This window comes from Carettochelys insculpta, chromosome 7 (assembly GCF_033958435.1).
Source record: "Carettochelys insculpta isolate YL-2023 chromosome 7, ASM3395843v1, whole genome shotgun sequence".
NCBI classification, from domain to species: Eukaryota; Metazoa; Chordata; order Testudines; family Carettochelyidae; genus Carettochelys; species Carettochelys insculpta.
The window spans coordinates 46,808,160-46,827,110 of NC_134143.1; the positions used below are offsets into that span (position 1 = coordinate 46,808,160).

The 18,951-nt window shown below is 46.0% G+C and overlaps 1 protein-coding gene across 2 annotated transcripts in view; it reads right to left on the reverse strand.

Annotated features, from left to right (window-relative positions):
- The window catches only part of DPYSL4 (dihydropyrimidinase like 4), a 32,249-nt gene extending 13,528 nt beyond the window's left edge, over window positions 1–18,721 (reverse strand). Inside the window, exons 1-10 of one of the 2 annotated variants that reach the window (XM_074999583.1) lie at window positions 18,434–18,721; window positions 14,429–14,517; window positions 13,118–13,302; window positions 11,735–11,899; window positions 9,568–9,629; window positions 9,388–9,468; window positions 4,888–4,956; window positions 4,658–4,778; window positions 3,513–3,669; window positions 1,731–1,872 (exon numbers count right to left, since the gene is read on the reverse strand). In XM_074999583.1, coding sequence (XP_074855684.1) covers window positions 1,731–1,872; window positions 3,513–3,669; window positions 4,658–4,778; window positions 4,888–4,956; window positions 9,388–9,468; window positions 9,568–9,629; window positions 11,735–11,899; window positions 13,118–13,302; window positions 14,429–14,517; window positions 18,434–18,721 — 1,359 coding nt within the window. Of the gene's footprint in view, window positions 1–1,730; window positions 1,873–3,512; window positions 3,670–4,657; window positions 4,779–4,887; window positions 4,957–9,387; window positions 9,469–9,567; window positions 9,630–11,734; window positions 11,900–13,117; window positions 13,303–14,428; window positions 14,518–17,081; window positions 17,121–18,433 lie in introns of those variants that run through there. The other variant, XM_074999584.1, reaches the window with a different exon arrangement.
- Between the last annotated feature and the right edge of the window lie 230 nt (window positions 18,722–18,951).

Genomic DNA, 18,951 nt, shown 5'->3' on the forward strand with positions numbered 1-18,951 from the left:
GGGCCAGAGCCTGGAGCCTTACAAGCACCGCAGCTGCGCCGAGCTGGGAGCTGGACCCCCTACCCGCCTCAGCTGGGTGGAGGATGGGATGCTGCTGTGGGGCTGGGAGTCAGAGCCCCCACTTGTCCCACAGCAGCAGGGGCCAGGAGCTGGAGCCCCCACTGCCCTTGTAGCAGCCCCAGCTGTGGGGGAAGGGGAGGTGAGGAGCTGTATCGGCTCCTTTTTTTTTTTTTTTTGCAAGAAGAACACTGGATACAAACACTACTGAATACAACAGACGCTGTATCCCACAACACTGAATAATAAGTGCACATGGTGCATTAATTGCCACAGACCTCTCTGTAGCCTCACTACAGACAAGGCTGGTGCAATTAATATATATCCTTATCATTCTTCTGGCAGCACTTTCATCTACAGGAGTCATTTCCCTCAGCAAGTACTGAGCTCACACCCAAAACCTTTGTTAATTGATACTGAAGTAAGTCACTGTTCAAATTATGCGATTCCTTTTACAACATAAAAATCAACTTTATTGGAAGGGGATCTGTTCAAGTACCATTGATCCTCAAATTCATGCCACTAGGAGGAAGATACAAGAAACTGGAGTACCAGAAGAAAGAACTCAGATAACATAATGGTGACTGAGAAATAAAAACTTAGAGAGACAGAGCTCCAGTGAAGATGAATATTTTCAGATATGAACATTGTTAGTATGTGCTAAACAATTAGTGCATGATAAAAAGCACAGCTGACAAAAGAAAACGGAAGAAGAGCTCTATGTAGGTAGCAAGCTTGTGTTTCCCAGCAGAAGTTGGACCAGTAAAAGATATTACCTCATCCACCTTGTCTCTCTAAAAACAAACTACTCTCAAGGTTCTTTGTGGACCTGATCCAAAGTTCACTGAAGTCAATACAGAGGCTGCATCAACACTACAGCAAGCCCTCAAAGGAGTTCTTCCGGAAGAGATCTTCTGGAAAAACTTCTTTTGAAAGATCATGTCCACACACAAAAAAAGTATGTCGACAGATCAAGCCGCTCTTTCAACAGAAAGCGTCCGCACAGCCCCTGCTCTTTAAAAAAAAAAACAGGTCAGGTATCAAAAAATCTGGCACCACGAGGACTGCTCATTTGAGAGAATGGTCCACAGAGCATCTACATACCTGTTTTTCAAAAAGATCTTTCAGACAAAGGCACTCTTCTTTATCCAGGAAAGGAAGAGGGCTGATGGAAAATGGATTTCAGATCGAAAGAGCACATTTTGTGTGTAGACACTCTGTGGGTTTTTTTGAAAAAGGCCCGGCTTTTCCAAACAAATTTGCTAGTGTAGATGCAGCCAGAGACTCATAACTTATTTGGAGGGTACTATAATGTTACAAAAATTACAACTGAACAAATTCCATATAGTTCATCCAGTCCTATTGAAAGAATATGAATAGAAACTCCTTTTTTGCCTGGACAAAAATCTTCCAGATACACTTTTATTTCTGATCACAGTTTGGACTGGGATAGAATATTATTCCAATAATAAGTTCTTCCAAGACATTTACATTCAAATGTTACGTTTTCTCTCATTAGTAAAGGTTTTAGGCATTTAGTAACATAAGATGATAATGTACACTTTCCCTTTCATTACAGAAAATCTTGCTATTATATAAATCCTCATATTTAACAAAAACACCACTTGCATGTACTTGAATTGAAAACTCTGCAAACTGATTTTGTTACTTACCACACATTTCTCCCAAATTACTGACATTCTTTCTTCAATGCCATTTGTTCCCTCTGGAATGAGGGTAAAGTTATCCTTTCCTACAGCCTTCTGTGAAGTGGTAAATGTGCAGTGTGCACTGCCTGCAACCTGCAGATCCCCACTGAGTTAAAACAAACAAAAATGCACTTATTGGATAAAATTGCTCACATGGTAATGTTCAGTGTAATAATTCAGGGGGCTTTTCTGTGCAAAGATATATTCTTTAAAAAGAGTAGGTTAACTGTGGCATAAATAACAAGAAGTCTCGTGGCACCTTATTCACCAACAGGTATTTTGGAGCATAAGCTTTTGTGGGCAACGACCCACTTCAACAGATGCATCAGGGACTTCTTGTTGTTTTTGAAGATACAAACTTGGCTACCTCTCTGATATGTAGCATAAATGGCTCCAAGGTCTTGTGTTTAGCCCTCTTTACAACAGTGAATTTCTTTCTTAGGGTAAAATTTTCAAAGGTGCCTAGGGGATTTAACCTCTTATATCCCATAGGATTTAAATGCCTAGATGCTTTTGAAAATGTTATCTTAAATACCCAGTATTTGCACACCTTTAATCAACATACCAGTCTTGACTTCTGATCCAGCTTTTTAGCCCTGAAAACCATGGCCTGACCCAGGACAAAACCAAATTCTATAATATTGGAATCTATTATAACTCAGTGAATCTGAACCAGGATAATAGAGGCGGGAGAAGGAAAGGGAGGAGCGGAGATGACTCTCTGGAATGAGGCTCTCTAGAGACAACTGCTCATGAAGCCCTGAAACATACTTCCTGATTTAGGACAAGAAGCAATGGGCTTAAACTGCAGCAAGGAAGGGACAGCTCAGTGGTTTAAGCACTGGCCTTGCAAACCCAGGGTTGTGAGCACAATCCTTGAGGGGGCCATTTAGGGATCTGGGGGAAAACAGTGGGGAGAGGGTGCTTAATCCTGCTAAGACAGCAGGGGACAGGACTCAATAACCTCCCCAGGTCCCTTCCAGCTCTATGAGATGTATAGTTCCATATAAAAGGCAGGACATTAGATAGAAAAAGTTTTTTAACTGCCAGGTTGATTAAACTTTGGAATAAATTGAGCTGGGAGGTTGTGGAATCTCCATCACTTAAGAACAGGTTAGAGAAACATCTGTCTGGGATGGTCCAGAGAGTGCTTGGCCCTGCCAGGAAGAGGGACTAGACTCAATGACATCTTGAGGTCCCTTCCAGTTTTATGATTTATGTCAAGTCTGCGTTTAGATTTAATTATATCCATAGCTTATTTTGCATTTGTGGACATTATTCTATAGGGCAAAGATTGATCGATCAAATCAAAGCTGTTTTCCTGGAGTCCAGTCACACCTCTAGAGAAGAATTTTGTGAAATCTCACAGAATGCAAAATAATTCTCCTCATGAAACCTATTAGAACAGAAAACTTACTACTTAGGGATGCCCTTCCACAGGTCAGTAGTCTAACCCTACGCAGTCTCCATGTGTTAACTTTGGGACCTGATTTCTTCATCCCTATGCAGCCTGAATAGTACTCTTCTCCACAAGGAGTCTTGTTGAATGGTCTTAGTAAATTCTTTTGTTATGACTAGCAAAGACTCTAATCCCAAACCCCAGATCCAGCCTGCATGGAACTGTGAAAAGATTGGATCAAAACTCCACTGTGCCCTTTGGTCTCATCTCTGGGGGTGAATATTAACAGCCTGAGGGACTCAGTTTTGTTTTCCATGGCACTGTCATTTACTATCCTGCCAACTCACCATGCTAACAGTGAAGTGAGATAATCAGATGTAGTAGGATCAGGGCTAATTGGAGGGGATGTAACAAAGGCTGCAGCTTTAGCCCAATTCTTACTCCAGTAGTGTGATCCATCAGTGCCAAGGCTTGCTGTAATTGGCTCTCCATATACAACTGTACCTACGGAATAAATAATAATAATAATCTGAAAATGTATAGTATGCTCCCAATCGCACACTCCCTTTTCCCACAGCTTAGACAAATGCTGAGATTAGCAATAAAAGTGGTTTGAGCCAGTTTCTCTGTGTTTTAGTTTTCTGAATTTCTGTCAGTCAATCCGACTGCCGCAAAGTTGAATAGTACGCCTTGTAAAAGTACAAAGTTCCAATCAGAAAACAACCTGCATCAAATCCTCAAGTACTATTCAGTACTATTTTTGCTGAGAAAGACCAAAAAATGCAGAACACACACGTTAAGGCACAACTCTTTATTTGTAACAGGGAAGGGAAAGTGTCTAAAAATCCCTTGTCTAAAAGTGTCTAAAAATCAATGGAATACCAAAATTACACAAAAACTATGGGCAAAATTCATCTTCCTGATATAACTCTATTTAAATCATGTGATTTGCATCTGGGATGGACTCATTCTTCTACGTCTATGACTGGATATTTCTGTGTCTCACTTCTGTCACCCTGCACAATTGGTGTAAATTAACTCAACTCCATTGGCTTCAGTGAAGCTACACTGGCTGAGGATCTGTCCTAATCACTACATTTTAGGTACCACGCTACCTTGTTTCCCTGGAGGAATATTTCTTTTATTTCCCCATGTGTCAGCAGTTTCAATTTTCAGTTATTGCCAGGTTTATTTTTTTCCGTTCAAAGTATGACAAGAGGTTGGAAATGAATTCTTGACATTTTTTCCAGTTCTGCCTAATGAGGCTGGCATAGCAAAGTCTTCAGTCAATCTCTTCAGTTCTTTTGAGTTCACTTCAGTGCAATTAAACGCCCGTATATTTTGAAAACATAAGCTAACGTCAAGTTTTGTACTTTTCAGATGTACCAGAAATTGGCTGATTATGGGCCCTTAGCTTCCTATTATTGCAGTAATACTCAAGGAGACAAGCAAATAGTTTTAATTAAGATGTAAACGTGAAATGGTGTTTTACCTTTTCGCTTTGCTTGAGCTATCACATCTGCAGCACCTTTGCTCATGACTTTCGTAACATACAATGGGCAGTTGGCTTGTTTTGCTATTGTAATTGCACGGTACACTGCCTCTGCTTCAACCTTGGGACACAGGAACACAACAAAGTGAGGTCTTGCAACATCTCCTTTAGTTGAATGGAGATTTCTCTAAAGCTCTAAACATGTCCTTTTAAAGAACTCAAGATATTACCTCCTCTGGATGGCTAAGAACATGCCCTTCTGGTCCAGTAATTCCAAGTTCCAACAGTCTTTTTTGCTCCTAAGTGAATGTAGACAAATGAAAGAAACAGTAAGTGAAGGGACCAGTCTAAATCAGTGTTTCCTAAATGGTGTTCTGCAGTACCCCGGGGTGCTGTGAAGTGAAAATACGTATTCTGCAAGAAAATTCTATTACAATAGCCGACTCCTTTGTGGCTCCGTGCCCTGCTGCCGCTGAAACAGTAGAACTAAATTTAATTGGTTTAATGGCTAGCAGGGCGGTGGGAGGGTCTGGCTGTTAAACCAAATGAATTTTGTTCCATTATTTCAGCAGTGGCAGGGCAGGAGCCATAGAGAGGATCTCACTTGCTCCACTATCTGAGTGACCACGCCCCTCTGGTGGGCATGGCTCAGCTCACCCCACCAGTGGAACATGTCCATGCCAGCCTTGCTTCTGCTGGATATATGTGGCCACCCAGCATAGGCTCCCTGGACAGCTCCACGGAGGCGTTAGTACCAGGGGCTGATTTGGGGCTGAGGTAGGTTAATTCTGGAGATGGGGGTGGGATTTGGGACTGAGAGGGGTTAAGCCTTGGGATGGGAAGTAAAGCTTCAGTATGGGGGGGGTAGATTTGAGGGCTGAGGTGAGTAAAGCCTAGAGATGGGGGGAGGTTTGGGGCCTGAGGTGGGCAGAGCCTGTGAATGAGGATCCACAAAATTCTTTTGAGTTTAAAAAGGTTTTGTGGCCAAATAAAATTGGGAAACACTGATCTAAACTGATGTGGGACTGGGACACTGAATTTAGAAGTAGTTCAGGATCACGGAAATTCCTCAATAAAATCCCATAGTACCATTTATATTCATGACAATTAAAGCATCTTCACAGATACTACAGTAACCTCCTATGACAATAATAAACAAGACATTCTAGTGGGATTGGTCTTAGTACTCAGCATACTTCACTCTAATGATCTGACAATTCATTGGTGGTGTTCACTTGGTGCGAAACAATTTAGCAATATGATCCAATAAATATGCACGCGTCCTGAGCTGTTTATTCAAGCTCCCTGGGAAACAGGAGGCTGAAGGTCAGGTAGCTCCATCAGCCAAGGCAGTGCTATGCTTTCAGAAGCGCAGTCATGTGCAGGAGTTTGTGAAGAGACACATTGCTTGTGGCAATGATTTACGCAAGTTATCCCAAATGAGCCTGTTATACCACACTGTACTGTCCACAACCAGGTGTATCCCTTGCCACACATGCTTTCCGGGGAATGTTTTCATCTTTATTAGTCCTATTTTTTATCGCCCTCAACCTATGGTACCCAGGTTTCCTTGTGCCCTGATCAGTGCACAATTTCTAATGAAAGAGGTGCCAGGATTCAAACTACCTGCGTTACCTATTGACAGTGCTGTTTTTGTTAAAAAAAAAAAAAAAATAGAGGAGCTGGTATGGCTTCTTGCCACCTCCCTCTTCCCCACCAAGTTCCTGTGGTTGCTGGAGGGTTGGTGGGGGCTCTGGCTCCTAGCCCTGCATGGCTGCAGGACTCAGGGGCTCCAGCTCCCAGCCCCCACAGTGCTGCAGGGTTGACAGGAACTCAGACTCCCAGCCACTCCGAAGAAAGTTAGTGGTATGCTATATTGGTATGTACCATCACAAAAAAAGCACTGCCTATTGGTAGAGCAGCCCCTGCAGCTCTGAAGGAGGGCAAGATAGCCAACGCTAGCCCTGCATTGCTGAAGGGCTATTACCTGCCCTGGCCCTTAGGCCAGCATCATGTTTATGAAAGAAATCCCATGTTAGGGACAGTGCGTGCATGTGTGGGGTGGCAGTGGGGGAGATAAAGGAAATGGTTCTTAAGCAGACTGGTTAGGGGCAGGAGGGAATGTAGCTACTTGCAGCTGTGTGCAACATGGAATGTTGGAGGCATTCCCAGCAGAGGTGGACTAGTGGGCAGTGTGCCATGTTAAATGCCAGTTTTCCACAGTGACTCAAACAGACACAACCATGTCTATTTTAAACCTCCTTGTGCCATCTTGGCCCTCTGCACCCTAGGAGAAGCCACCTGAAGTATTTCAACTGCTTGCCCTTTCTCATGCTGGGGAAGGACAGAGTCACACTGCAGTTGCTGTTACTAATTATTCCCATCAGCAGACGCTGTTCATGGATTATGCTGAATCAGTACATTCCACAGCTGTCCTGGGTGCACCCCTTCCTAGCTAGTATTGCCGACATTTTGTGCAGTGCTGGCTCCTACCCACTACTAGTGGAGGAGTGGATGCTGTAATTTTTTGCTGCCCTCCACAGACAGACAGCTGCCAAATTTATGTAATTTTTATTTCTACAGCATCCATGTTTGCTTTGCAGAGTGCATGGAAGTTCACTCTCAGGTCTCCACAGTATCACACCAGCAGCTTAAATAAATACTTTTGAAGATATTGATCTGCTTGGGATCACAGTGAGTTTCACAGCCAGCTAAGAAGAATGAAAAAGCCTACTGGGAAAAATTGATAGTAAGTTTGGTACAAAAAGGCCACTTGAAATGTTGGGAAATGGCACTTAATTGCAAACTCCTCTCTTATATAATACCTGCCATTTAGTTACCTCATTCTTATTCAGAATTAGTGACAAGTTTACTTCTGTTCTGCAATGTACACTCCCAATATTTATTTCACAGTTTTCTATGTTAAAATGGAGATTGGTAGAATGAAAATCAGTACAAAATTTGAATGCAAAATACTCCCTTTGCTGTTATTTACTTCTCCATTTAGAACTGTGTATCAGTTGAAATATACAGTATGAAGAAAGACTCAAATCTCTTCAATATTCAGTGCCAGAGCCTCAGACTTTTTAACAAAATGGCTGGGTCTACACTACAGGGTTTTTTTGGCAGATATGGTCTTCTGTTGACAAAACCAGGGAGCGTCCGCATTATAAATGCATCTGTTGAGAATCTGTTGACAGAATGCAACATTTTTCCCAGCAGATTTCTGTTTTGACCATATAAGGCATAGCGCCTCTGTCGACAAAAAAAGTGTAGACACTCCAGGGGACCCTCAGTCAACAGAGAGGGCTTCCGGTTCACCGTGCATCCCTGTTTGCGGATCTTGCGGTTGGCTGTTCTGTCGACAAAGGTATGGGAAGCCTTGCTCCTCTTTGGCCATGTCTACAGTAGAAGTATCTGTCGACAGAAGTTACAGTCGACAGGAAAATCTCAACTGTATTCTGTCAATGGATTGCATTTACAGGCAACTTGCTCTGTTCACAGAGAACTGCCAGTCTGCACCGCCATCTGGTGCCTGAAAACAGAATGGCAGCTCTGCAAAGAGGGCTGCCTGGCAATCAGAAGCCCTCTCTGTCGACAGAAGTGTCCATATAGCAGTTTTGTCGACAGTATTCTGTGCAGAGATTGTTATGCCTCAAATTTTTAAGGGATAATACTCTGGAGGAAAATGCAGAGTTCTGTCATGAGAATGCTTTAAAAGTGTGGACGTTCCCTGAGTTATGTCAACAGAAGGCCTCTTCTGTTGACAAAAGTCTGTAGTGTAGCCCCAGCCTTTGTCAAGAGAGGGCATCAACAGGGGGATCCTCTATTAGGTGTGCAAGCATTCTGTCAACAGAAGTTTTGCCGAGAAATATCTGTCGACGGTGACTTCTGTTGATAGAATGTTGTAGTGTAGATCCAGCCAATGAGAATAAAACTTCTGCAAGGCAGGCACTGCTTAGGGAAGCAAGAAGCACCAAACTATACAGATAGCTGTTATATATGCACCTATTATGATAACCAACTGGATGTAGCCAGCATGAGACTCTACTTTTAATAAGGATTTCCTTCCAAATTTTTCTGCCAATATGCAAGGTCAACAGGCTTTGCTGCTAGTCCACTCCCTCCAAAGCTCAGGTAATCAGATTATCCTAAAGGCCAAATCCTGCTTAGCTGTGCATGGGCAGACGATGCAGGGAAGAAGCAGCAGAGAACACTCTTCCTCTACTCCCCATATGCCTTAGCGGGGCAGAATACAAACCTAAGACTGCACGGAGCACTGAGACGACAGCCCAGCTTCTGCACTGGCCACCACACTGCAGATCCAAGAAATGTTTATTTCTGTGCCATCCATATTTCCTCTTGTAGATATCTTGGAATTTCATCTCCATGGCTCTTATGTTTCCTTAATCCAGCCACTGAAGTCAATGATACTTTTTCCAGTGATTTCAATAGGACTATGGTCTGGGTGACAGTGTAACTGGCAGCATGCACTAATGGAACATATGCTGATCCTTTACACAGACATAGTCAGGGGCCCCAGCAACGTAAGCCTCTCGGCCTGCTATGTCCCACCTGCTCCTGAGCTGGCAGGATGAGTCAAATGCTGGAAATGTGCCAGGCACTGCTCTGTCCCCTATTGACTATTGTGCAGCCAAATTTCAGGGCAGAATTTTGGCCTAGATTAATTTTGTGACTATTTTTAATTTAAGTAAGTACATTTACTATACCTCGTCAATGATGTCTCCATTTTCAGCATGCACTTGAGCAATGGCACCGAGATCACGAATAATGCTGAATATTTCATACATCTGTCAGGAAGGAAGGAAAGAATTTCCTAATGTCAATAAGGTTGTTGTTTATAAAAAGTGTAGTTTTATTTTTATTGTGTTTCAGTTATTCTGTATTACCTGGGCATCAGTACACTGGAGTTTGTCTTTATAAGCCATGAAAACTAGAAAGGAGTTCACACCTTTAAAAAAATAAATTACATGTGTATTTAATGTCACAGCTGAAAACAAATCACTCATGTCTACTAGTGAGGGATGGAAAAGGTGGTGTTCAGACATGGGTAGGATTTTCAGGCTAGTGTTGAGGACTGAGACTGAATCAGGGCCAGGGTTCAGAAATGGACTAAAGAGCATGAACACTTGTATCTGTTCATATGAGATTTGGGCTCCAAATGTTGTAATGCATACCAGATGTTGTACTTTTATTGGTTTTTTTTGGATGCATTTAAACCAGAACCAATAAACAACCCATTTCTAGTTTAAGATCCAATCTGGAACCAAAGCCACAACAGTTAGTTAAAATTCATGGATTTGAATCTTAACCCTTTCTATGGACTGGCTTGAATTCTAAGCTCTAATACTGGCTCATTACTAAGTGCTATGCTTGAATCATTTTACTAATGCTAAAACTGCAAATTAAAGCCAAAATCACTACATTCAAAACAATATCCTTCAGCTGTAGCACTACATGGGCAACATCTAAGTATATCACACTGCAGAAAATGCATAACTCATTTCTACCTAATGAGAGATCTGATTCATTTAGTGTCAGGGCCTAGCATGTCCATTTCTATTGCATAGCTTCACACTGTTTTTATGTAGATAAGAACCACAATGATTTTCCAGTGATAATCACACTGAGATACACTCCATTTCATTCCTACATGCGGTAGCTATGAAAAATGTCTGGTTCCAACTTTGAACAGCTATTTTCTTCACTACCACTCAGAGTTTTATTGGAAGTAACAGAGAGGAAGCCGTGCTAGTCTATACACTATCAAAACAAAAAGCAGTCAAGTAGCACTTTAAAGACTAGCAAAATAGTTTATTAGGTGAGCTTTCGTGGGACAGACACACTTCTTCAGACCAAAGCCAGACCAGAACAGACTCAATATTTAAGACACAGAGAACCAAAAACAGTAAGCAAGGAGGACAAATCAGAAAAAGATAATCAAGGTGAGCATGGTTCTCTGTGTCTTAAATATTGAGTCTGTTCTGGTCTGGCTATGGTCTGAAGAAGTGTGTCTGTCCCACGAAAGCTCACCTAATAAACTATTTTGCTAGTCTTTAAAGTGCTACTTGACTGCTTTTTGTTTTTATTGGAAGGTTCATTAACAATTTCTATGTTAATTGACAAATTCTGTCCCTGAATGTATGACTACAGTTGCCACTGAAGCCCAATAGATTGCACAGGCATATCAGAATGCAAAGCATGGACCCAAATATGTGACTAATGGAACATATTAGCGAAAGGCACTAATCTTGCAGTAGTGACAAGTATCAGAGAGGTAGCCGTGTTAGTCTGTATCTTCAAAAACAACAAGAAGTCCTGTGGCACCTTATAGACAGAAGATATTTTGGACCGTAAGCTTTCATGGGCAAAGACCCACTTCATCTCGTGCATCTGATGAAGCAGGTCATTGCCCATGAAAGCTTATGCTCCAAAATATCTGTTAGTCTATAAATTGCTACAGCACTTCTTGTTATTTTTAATCTTGCAATGGGTAGGTTCTTTAATAGACAATGTCCACCAGGTACATATCCACGGCTTCTTTTACACAGACACAAGTGTTTGCAAAGGGAGTGTTGGTACCCAAGAAACACTTGCTACTTTCAAGTTCTGCAAGCTGGGAATGCACTATTTTATTCCATTACGTTACAGACTGGCTGGAGAATGGGCAAACACCCAATAACTAAACAAGAGATGAAGTGGGCATGAATCCTGGTGCCAATCCATAATACTCTGAATAACACAGTTAACACTTTGATATATACTTTATTACACAATTAAAATAATATTGCACAATTGGGACCAATGGGCCTGATTCTGAAATTCCTTACACAGATAAATCTCCCGTATAGTCAATGGAAGTTTTAACAATGTAAGGATTTCAGAACTGGACCCAATAACTTTATCTTGAGCTCCCAAGAGAGATTTCTTGATTTTAGGGGGGTATATATTACCCTAAAAAGCAGCTGATCTTTTTTTTCTTGTGTCAGCTTTCATGCTTGATGGTAACTAGGTTAGCAGTACTCTGTTTTTTGGGGGGATTTTTTTTGTCCTTACCTTTGTCTTTCACTAGAGCTTCCAGTTCCTCTTTTATGCTCTCATGCCAGCGTGTGATGTCAATATGCAGTGAATAATCACAACAGGATTTGCTATCAGCGCACTCTCTCCATTGGTCATATGCAGCAAGCAGATTCATTCCAGAGTCAGGGAATACATGGTCAACTGAAGAAATATTGAAGCATATAAGCAGCCTTTATAGTATGGGGTAATATGGGACATTATTATAATGCCCATAAGTATACACTTCTCTAACTGTTTTCTATGGTGGGAAGGAGAAATGTTACCATAATTATTCTATAATTAAAAGTGAGGGACATGAAAACCTCTGAATTGTGTTTAACTACCATTAAAACTGAGACAGAAGCCAGCAAACCAAGTCATTTCCAACTTGTGGGTAATTCATTGCCTTGTGTCTAGATAATACAGTGATTTGCGATAGCTATGTGCAATCATATACATGCAATAGACTAAATTCTGCCCTTCGATTGGGATGGGCAATAAAAAATTCCCTGTAAGGCTGCCATTGCTATATCTACCTGTGCCTCTACAGGTATCAGGTGATCGCAGCTTTCATTGGCTGCGGACTGCCATTTGTGGCCAAAGGGAGTGGCAAGAAGTGGTGCAGACTGGAAAACCACTTCCCGCTGCTTCCATTGGCCACGAACAGCAATCTGCAGCGAATGAGTTCACGCAGTACCTATGGAGGGGCAGGTATATACAGAGATGGGGGATCACTGGGACTGGATCCAGATCACAGGCTGCTATTTGCCTGCTCCACCCTAAGATATTTGTGCACAACTTCCTTCAATGTGAGAAACAGCTTTCATGCATAGGTTCTGAATTTCCTTCTACACCTGCCTACGCTCCTCAGCCGACCCTTTGAAGTTCAGTTCTGTGCTGCCAGTGAATGAACATTGCCATCTGAATTGAATTGGATGGTGCTTTTGTAAGATATACTTGGGATCAGACAGAGTAACACAAAATCATTTTTATTTTGAACACCAGCTGTATTTGCTCTCACAAGTCCCTGAGCTGAAAATCAGTGTAATATTTGATTTCATAACCAAGTCACTTTTCTTCTTCCATCTACAAAAATCAAGGTATGCAAATATTCTCTGGACACCTACTTTAAAAGGCCCAGATTAAAAGGGAACGGGCCTCACAAATGTAGAATTTTTATATTTTAAAAAGGAACACGTATCAAAAGCAGAGGTTTTTTAAGAGAATAATATGTGATATGGTACAACTGTAAATAACCTGGTCAGAGCTAAAGCGGCACTGCTGCGTTAACGGACACAAAGCAGTCTTTTCATTGGTGGCTCACTTTGTTTACTTTTTGAAAACGATACTTCTTAAGGTAACTGCAATGATGCCACTTACGTATCATCGTAGTTCCTCCTGCTAGGGCTGCTTTTGTGCCTTGATAGAAGTCATCAGCAGAGGTCATTCCCATCACAGGCATTTGTAGTCGAGTGTGGACATCTATTCCTCCTGGCATAACCAGCTGGCCATAGGCATCAACAGTTTTGACGCCCCCAGGAACTATCAGGTTTTCTCCAATTTGCCTAAGAATGGTATTAAGAAGTTCTACAAGCTGCAAATGACACTTAAGCACAAGCTTTCCCACACTGCGCTGCAAGGCCCATTGGTTACGTTCCCCTTTGGGAAACAGGAAATAGTTGGGGTCCTCACATGCGGAGCTCTGAATTTCTCCCATTTTCTCCTGACATAGATGCCCATTATCGTGTGAGGCCTCAAATCATAGTCACCAGCCTTCTGGAAATGGAAGATTGAATGAAACTTCATTCAGATCCATAACAGTTGCTCCTGAGGATTGTGAGCCGCTCTCATCTCCTCTGGCAAAGCACTGCTTCCAACAGTTTCGCTACTCTAAGACAGGATTGATCAGATCAATGTCTCATGAGTGACCATACAAAGCACCAATATCAGCCCCAGAGGCCAGCTCATTTCAGGGCATCAGATGTGCCCCAAGGTTCTCTTCATTCATGTAGCACCCCATCCCAGTGCCCCAGGCATGGAGCCGCAGACAAGGCTGCCACACTACAGGGCCCTCCCCTGCCCTACCCCATCCCCAACTGGGCTAGCCAGGAATTATCTGAGCCTGGGCACAGGTGCTGAGGGCAGATGGCGGAGGCAGCTGGGGGTCCCCTCCCCTTGGCCTCCCCCTCTGACTGTACTCACAATGCAGCGTGAGTGTCAGCCTGCTCCATTCATCTGTACCCTCCTGGCCTGCTGAGCTCCACTTCTCTGAGGGCAATGGGGAGCAGAGTCCACCTCCTGCTGCTGTGGAGAAGCAAGGCTCAGCAGGCCAAGAGACTGTGGCAGAGTAGAGCAGAGCAGGCTGCTGCTCACGCTGCATGGTGAGTACGGATGGGGGAAGTAAGGGGAGGGGAGGTAACCCCCTGCTGATGCTATCTGCCACTGTCCATGTCCTGCACCAGGTAACAGTCCTTCAGCCCGTCTATAGGATGGGTGGGATAGCCATCATTGGACCCCAAAAGAGGCAGGGCCTGGGGCAGCTGCCCCACCCTATCCTATGGATGGGATGGCTCTGCTGAGTACATTTCTGAGAATATTAAAGGGATCTCCGGAAATGATTATTCATATTAAATTACACCAAAAATGTTAAGTATGGAAATTGCAATACCAAGGATTTCTTCAGTAGCTTACTTTATCAAACTGTCCTCCACATAGATATCAGCATAAAATGATTGGTCATCATTGACAATCTTTCCTCCTTTGATTAGAAGCCGGTCACTCTAATGGGGGAAAAAAGAAAAGGGGTTTCCCAAGATAATTTTACTTAGAAATTGTTTTGCTCATTACAAGGCTTCATACATAATAATTCTCCAAAAATGCTTGTTGCAGGTAAAATCTGAGAAAAATATTTTGTACTTATTAGTCCAGTTTTATTTAAAAATTCATTTATACTATTTCATATAAAAACCTGACTGTATTCCACATACAAAGTATAAATAAGTATTTAAAACTAAAATAGCATGCTTTATATACAAATAAAGCATGTTTTAACATTTTTAGTTTAAGCCCAAAGGGGGTTTAATATTTATCCACCACTTCTGGATTCTGATTTTAAAGTCCAGGTCAAAAGGGTATGAATAAACCCATTAAAATTTTTTACTGTGCTTATGAAAACTTCCAGACATGTTTCATTTATGTTCCACAGCCCTTAGTCTATTTTTCTTCTGCATTTCTTGCTTCCCAGCCAAAAAGAGCTCCCACAATCACTGACCTGTGGGAGCTCTGTTGGCTTTTTATGCTATGCAAATGTACAGGCCTCTCCCCCGCCGCACCCCGAGAGCTCACCCACTGTGTAACAACCACACAATGCCAGCTATTCACAAGGGGCGGTTACTGAACTCAGTAAGGCCCTTTACAGCCTGTCACAGATCCAGGCTGATTCTCTCTGGCTTACCCAGGGTCAGACAGCCAATGAACAATTTCAAAGGGGATTCAGCATGATAGTATTTCTCTCTGCACTGTGTGGCTCCATTGTAGAGCCCACCAGCTGAGAAGAAGAAAACATGCTGTTCAAAGGTGCTCCCTCACCACCACAAAAATCTTGACAATCAAGGAAAGGAGTCTCCTCTTACAACAGTGATAGGGACCTGGATGTTGGGGGTGGGGTGGGGTGGCATATTCCTCCCAAATACAACCCTGAGGAGAGATGGAAGATGGAGCAAGACCCACTGCAGTGAGCAAGCAGGAGACTCCATAGCTACATTTATCAGAGATGTAGCTGAGTTAGTCTTCAAAAACAACAAGAAGCCCTGTGGCACCTTATAGACTAACAGACTTTTTGGAGCATAAGCTTTGGTGGGAAAAGACCCGCTTCATCAGATGCGTGAGTAGTGGGGTTTCAGAGGAGGATTTAAGGAAGGAGTCTCAGTAAAAGGGAGGGCCAGAGCTGACAAGGTCTATTCAGTCAGGGTGGATGTGGCCCATTGTCAGCAGTTAATGTGGAGTTGTGAACATCATCTGATGAAGTGGGTCTTTGCCCACAAAACCTTATGCTCCAAAATATCTGTTAGCCTATAAGGTGCCACAGAACTTCTTGTTGTTTTTCATAGCTACATTATTGCTTTTTAGCATTTGGGGTTAACAGGCTGGACCCCAAGGATGTGGGTTTACAAAACAAGACTAAGAAGACTATTGGGTCAGGGCTGCTGGGAAAAAAAGGAAGTAAACATTAAATATCCATTAAACATAGAAAAGCATTTTTATGTATATTTGTTAATTTCCAAATACAACATGGTAGTTTCGCAGAATGGACTCTTTAGACTCAAAAATATGTGTTCGCCTTTTACTGCTATATTTCTGATCTCTTGGGTAACCTGGCTGGCCTGGAGTAAAAAAATAGGTGGTGTCCAGAGTCTGGAAAGCAGATGTCTGTTGTTGCACAAGGGTCTCTTCCTCAGCATATAATGCTGCATAAACCCCTCTGAGTTCAAGCTAGGTTATGCTCAACAAAGGATGGCAAGGATTCTCCAAAGGGCCTTAGAAAGCACACAGTAACAAAGGCCTAAGACCGACCCGACAATATTCCTTCAGCCTCCTCCTGGCTTGCTCTACGCTTGGTTTGATTTCATTTCAGAACTAAAACCCACATCCCTTGTTGCTTAAGGAAAAATAGATCTAAAACTGATGCTACACAATTGTATTTTTAAAATACCACTTATTCTGCACAAGTATTGTTTTTCTAAGCACTCTGAAATGCTGTAGGAACCAGGTAAAAATATGGCTCTCTCACCTACCTGGAGGAAATAAATACACAACATTCAAATAAACATTAGGCGCATAAGCGAGACCGATACTGTCAAAGCCCAGGCTTAGCAAACCCTGGTTTTATTGCTGAACGCCCAGTCTGGAAGACGAGCTGATTGAAACTGCTGTGCCCTTGGGGAGAAATCAGGGCCTGGAAAGGAGCGCGCTCGGAGGGAAGCCGCGAGTTGCAGCGGCTGAGCAGAACTCAAGCAGCTGCCGGGGCTGAGTGCAGGGAAGGCCCCTTCTCTTCTCTCGCCGGGAGCTCGCCTCTCCGGGGGCATTGTTCTCCCGGCGGCCGGAGCGCATTGTCCCCTCCAAGGTCTGCGGCCGGCCCAGATCCGCTCAGGCAGCGCCCCCACTCCGCCCCAGCCGGGCTCCCGGGGCAGGCAAGGCCCTGGAGAGCCGCGATCGCTGCGCGCCGCCGGGAGGCGACGGATGGCTCCCTGGCCCTGCAGCCGCTGCTCGAAGGCCGAGCGCGGAGAAACGCCCTTCTCCAGGCCGGGAGCAGCCCCCCGCCAGGCCCGGCCCGGCCCCCTCTCACCGTGAGCCGGGGGATGCTCTTCTTGCCTTGGTACGACATCTTCCCGCACTACGGCTCCTGCCCAGCGCACGCGGCCGGATCCCCCCCCGGGCAGGTGCGTCCCCGAGCGGCCGGAGCGGGGCGGCGGTGGCGGCGCCGTGCGCGCGTCTCCCCGGCTGCCCGTTGTTCTTGGCTGGCTCGGTGGCTCCCCCTGCCCGGGCCGCCCGCAGCCGCGCCGAGCAGCTGCCTGATTAGCATTCCGGGCTCATGCCTCCCCGCCCCACCCGCCTGCCAGCAGCCAGCCACAGCCAGGCCGGGCGGTGGGTGTCACGCAGAGCCCGGCCCCCGGCTCATGGTTTCCAGCCTGCAGCGGCGCCCCCCCCCCGGCTGGAAGAGTTTGTCCTCAAGTCTGGCGTTTTATGCCCTGCAGGTTTCCAGGCCGCCTGGCTTCCCCGCGGGCTGGCGAGGCGGGTGCCCGGGCGCGGGGCCCCACTCAGCCCAGCCCAGGCTTGACCGATGTTTAGTGCAACTCATTGGTCAGCCCAGTGGAGGCGTTTCCTTGCGCTTCAGCTCTGCCCGCGGGACTCAGGGGAGCCTTGGCTTGTCCACATCGGCCCCATAAGCTTCTGCCTGGTCCGCAGCCTCCGCCCGCTGCAGTCACAGCCCCCAGCCCCTCCAGCAACCCCTCTCCATGCTCCCAGGGCGCCCATTGAGTTGAGTGGCAGCTGGGTGGGAATCCAGGCCAGCCCAGCCCAGCCGCTAGGGAGAACCTGGAGCCCTGGGCTTGTGTAGTACCCAGAGGCACTGGGGGCTCACACTAGGGTGAGTGAAGTCTCTGCTCTCCAGCCTTGGCTGCGAGCCGCCGGCCTTCAGCTCTTGCCCTAGAGCACAGGGCTTTAGCCCCTCGGATTGCAGGGTCACTCCCTGGTGCGGGGGACCAGGGCCCGGCAGCCTTTCACTTGGAACAGCTCCTGGTCGGACCCCGCCACCGTCCTTCGGCTGCCGCTGCGGGCCGCTCCATTAAGAGCCAGGTTCCCTCCCCTCCCGCTGACGGGGCCGCGCTTGGGCTGCCCTGAGGAGCCGACGCGAACCGGTCGATCTCCTCCCTCCTCCGCTGGGTGCCGCCCTCCCGCCTGCCCCTCTGCTGGTCAGTCCGGGCGTGAACTGGAGCGGCCCGGCCCGGCCCGGCTTTGCGGCAGCAGCTCACAGCTGGGCGCTCCCCAGCGGCCGGTGGAGGGAAGCGGGGCCGGCCCCGCGCCCGCCCAGGCCAGTGCCAAAGCTCCCGTCACCTTCGGGGCTCTCCCGGGCCTCCCCCTTGTGGGGCGGGGGAAGGCGGCGAGTTTTGCAAACTCCAGGGCCGCGCCTCCGCTTACCTGAGCGCAGCGCCCGGGCGCCTCTGCTGCAGCCCCGGCGGCGGGCGGGCTCTCGCTGCCGGCCTCGCTCTGCCCTTCCGACTCGCTGGAGAACTGGCGGAGAGCTCCCCGCTCCGGCCTCAGGCCGCCTCTCCCGCCGCCGCTCAGCGCCAGCGTTTTGTTCTCGAAGGCGTCTGCCACGCTGCAGAACATGCCCCCGGACTTCTGCCGGGGCTTGGGGCTGCCGCAGCCCAGCGCCGCGAAGCAGGCGGGCTGGTCGGGCTCGTGCTGCTGCCGCCGCTCGGCCATGGCTGCGGGGAAGGAGCCCCCCAGGGACGGGGCACAGGAGCGGGCGCAGGACTGGCCGAGGGAGTAGGGCCCGGGGTGATTCGGCAGCCGGCTGAAGCCTGGGAGCCCGACGGGCTGGGAGCTGTCCACGCTGGTGGTGCTGAAAGCATCCGCGCCGCTGAGGTTCATGAGGACATCCCAGGAACAGCCACCTAGGACTGGGATCTGCGAGCGACAGAGGCGCCAGAAAG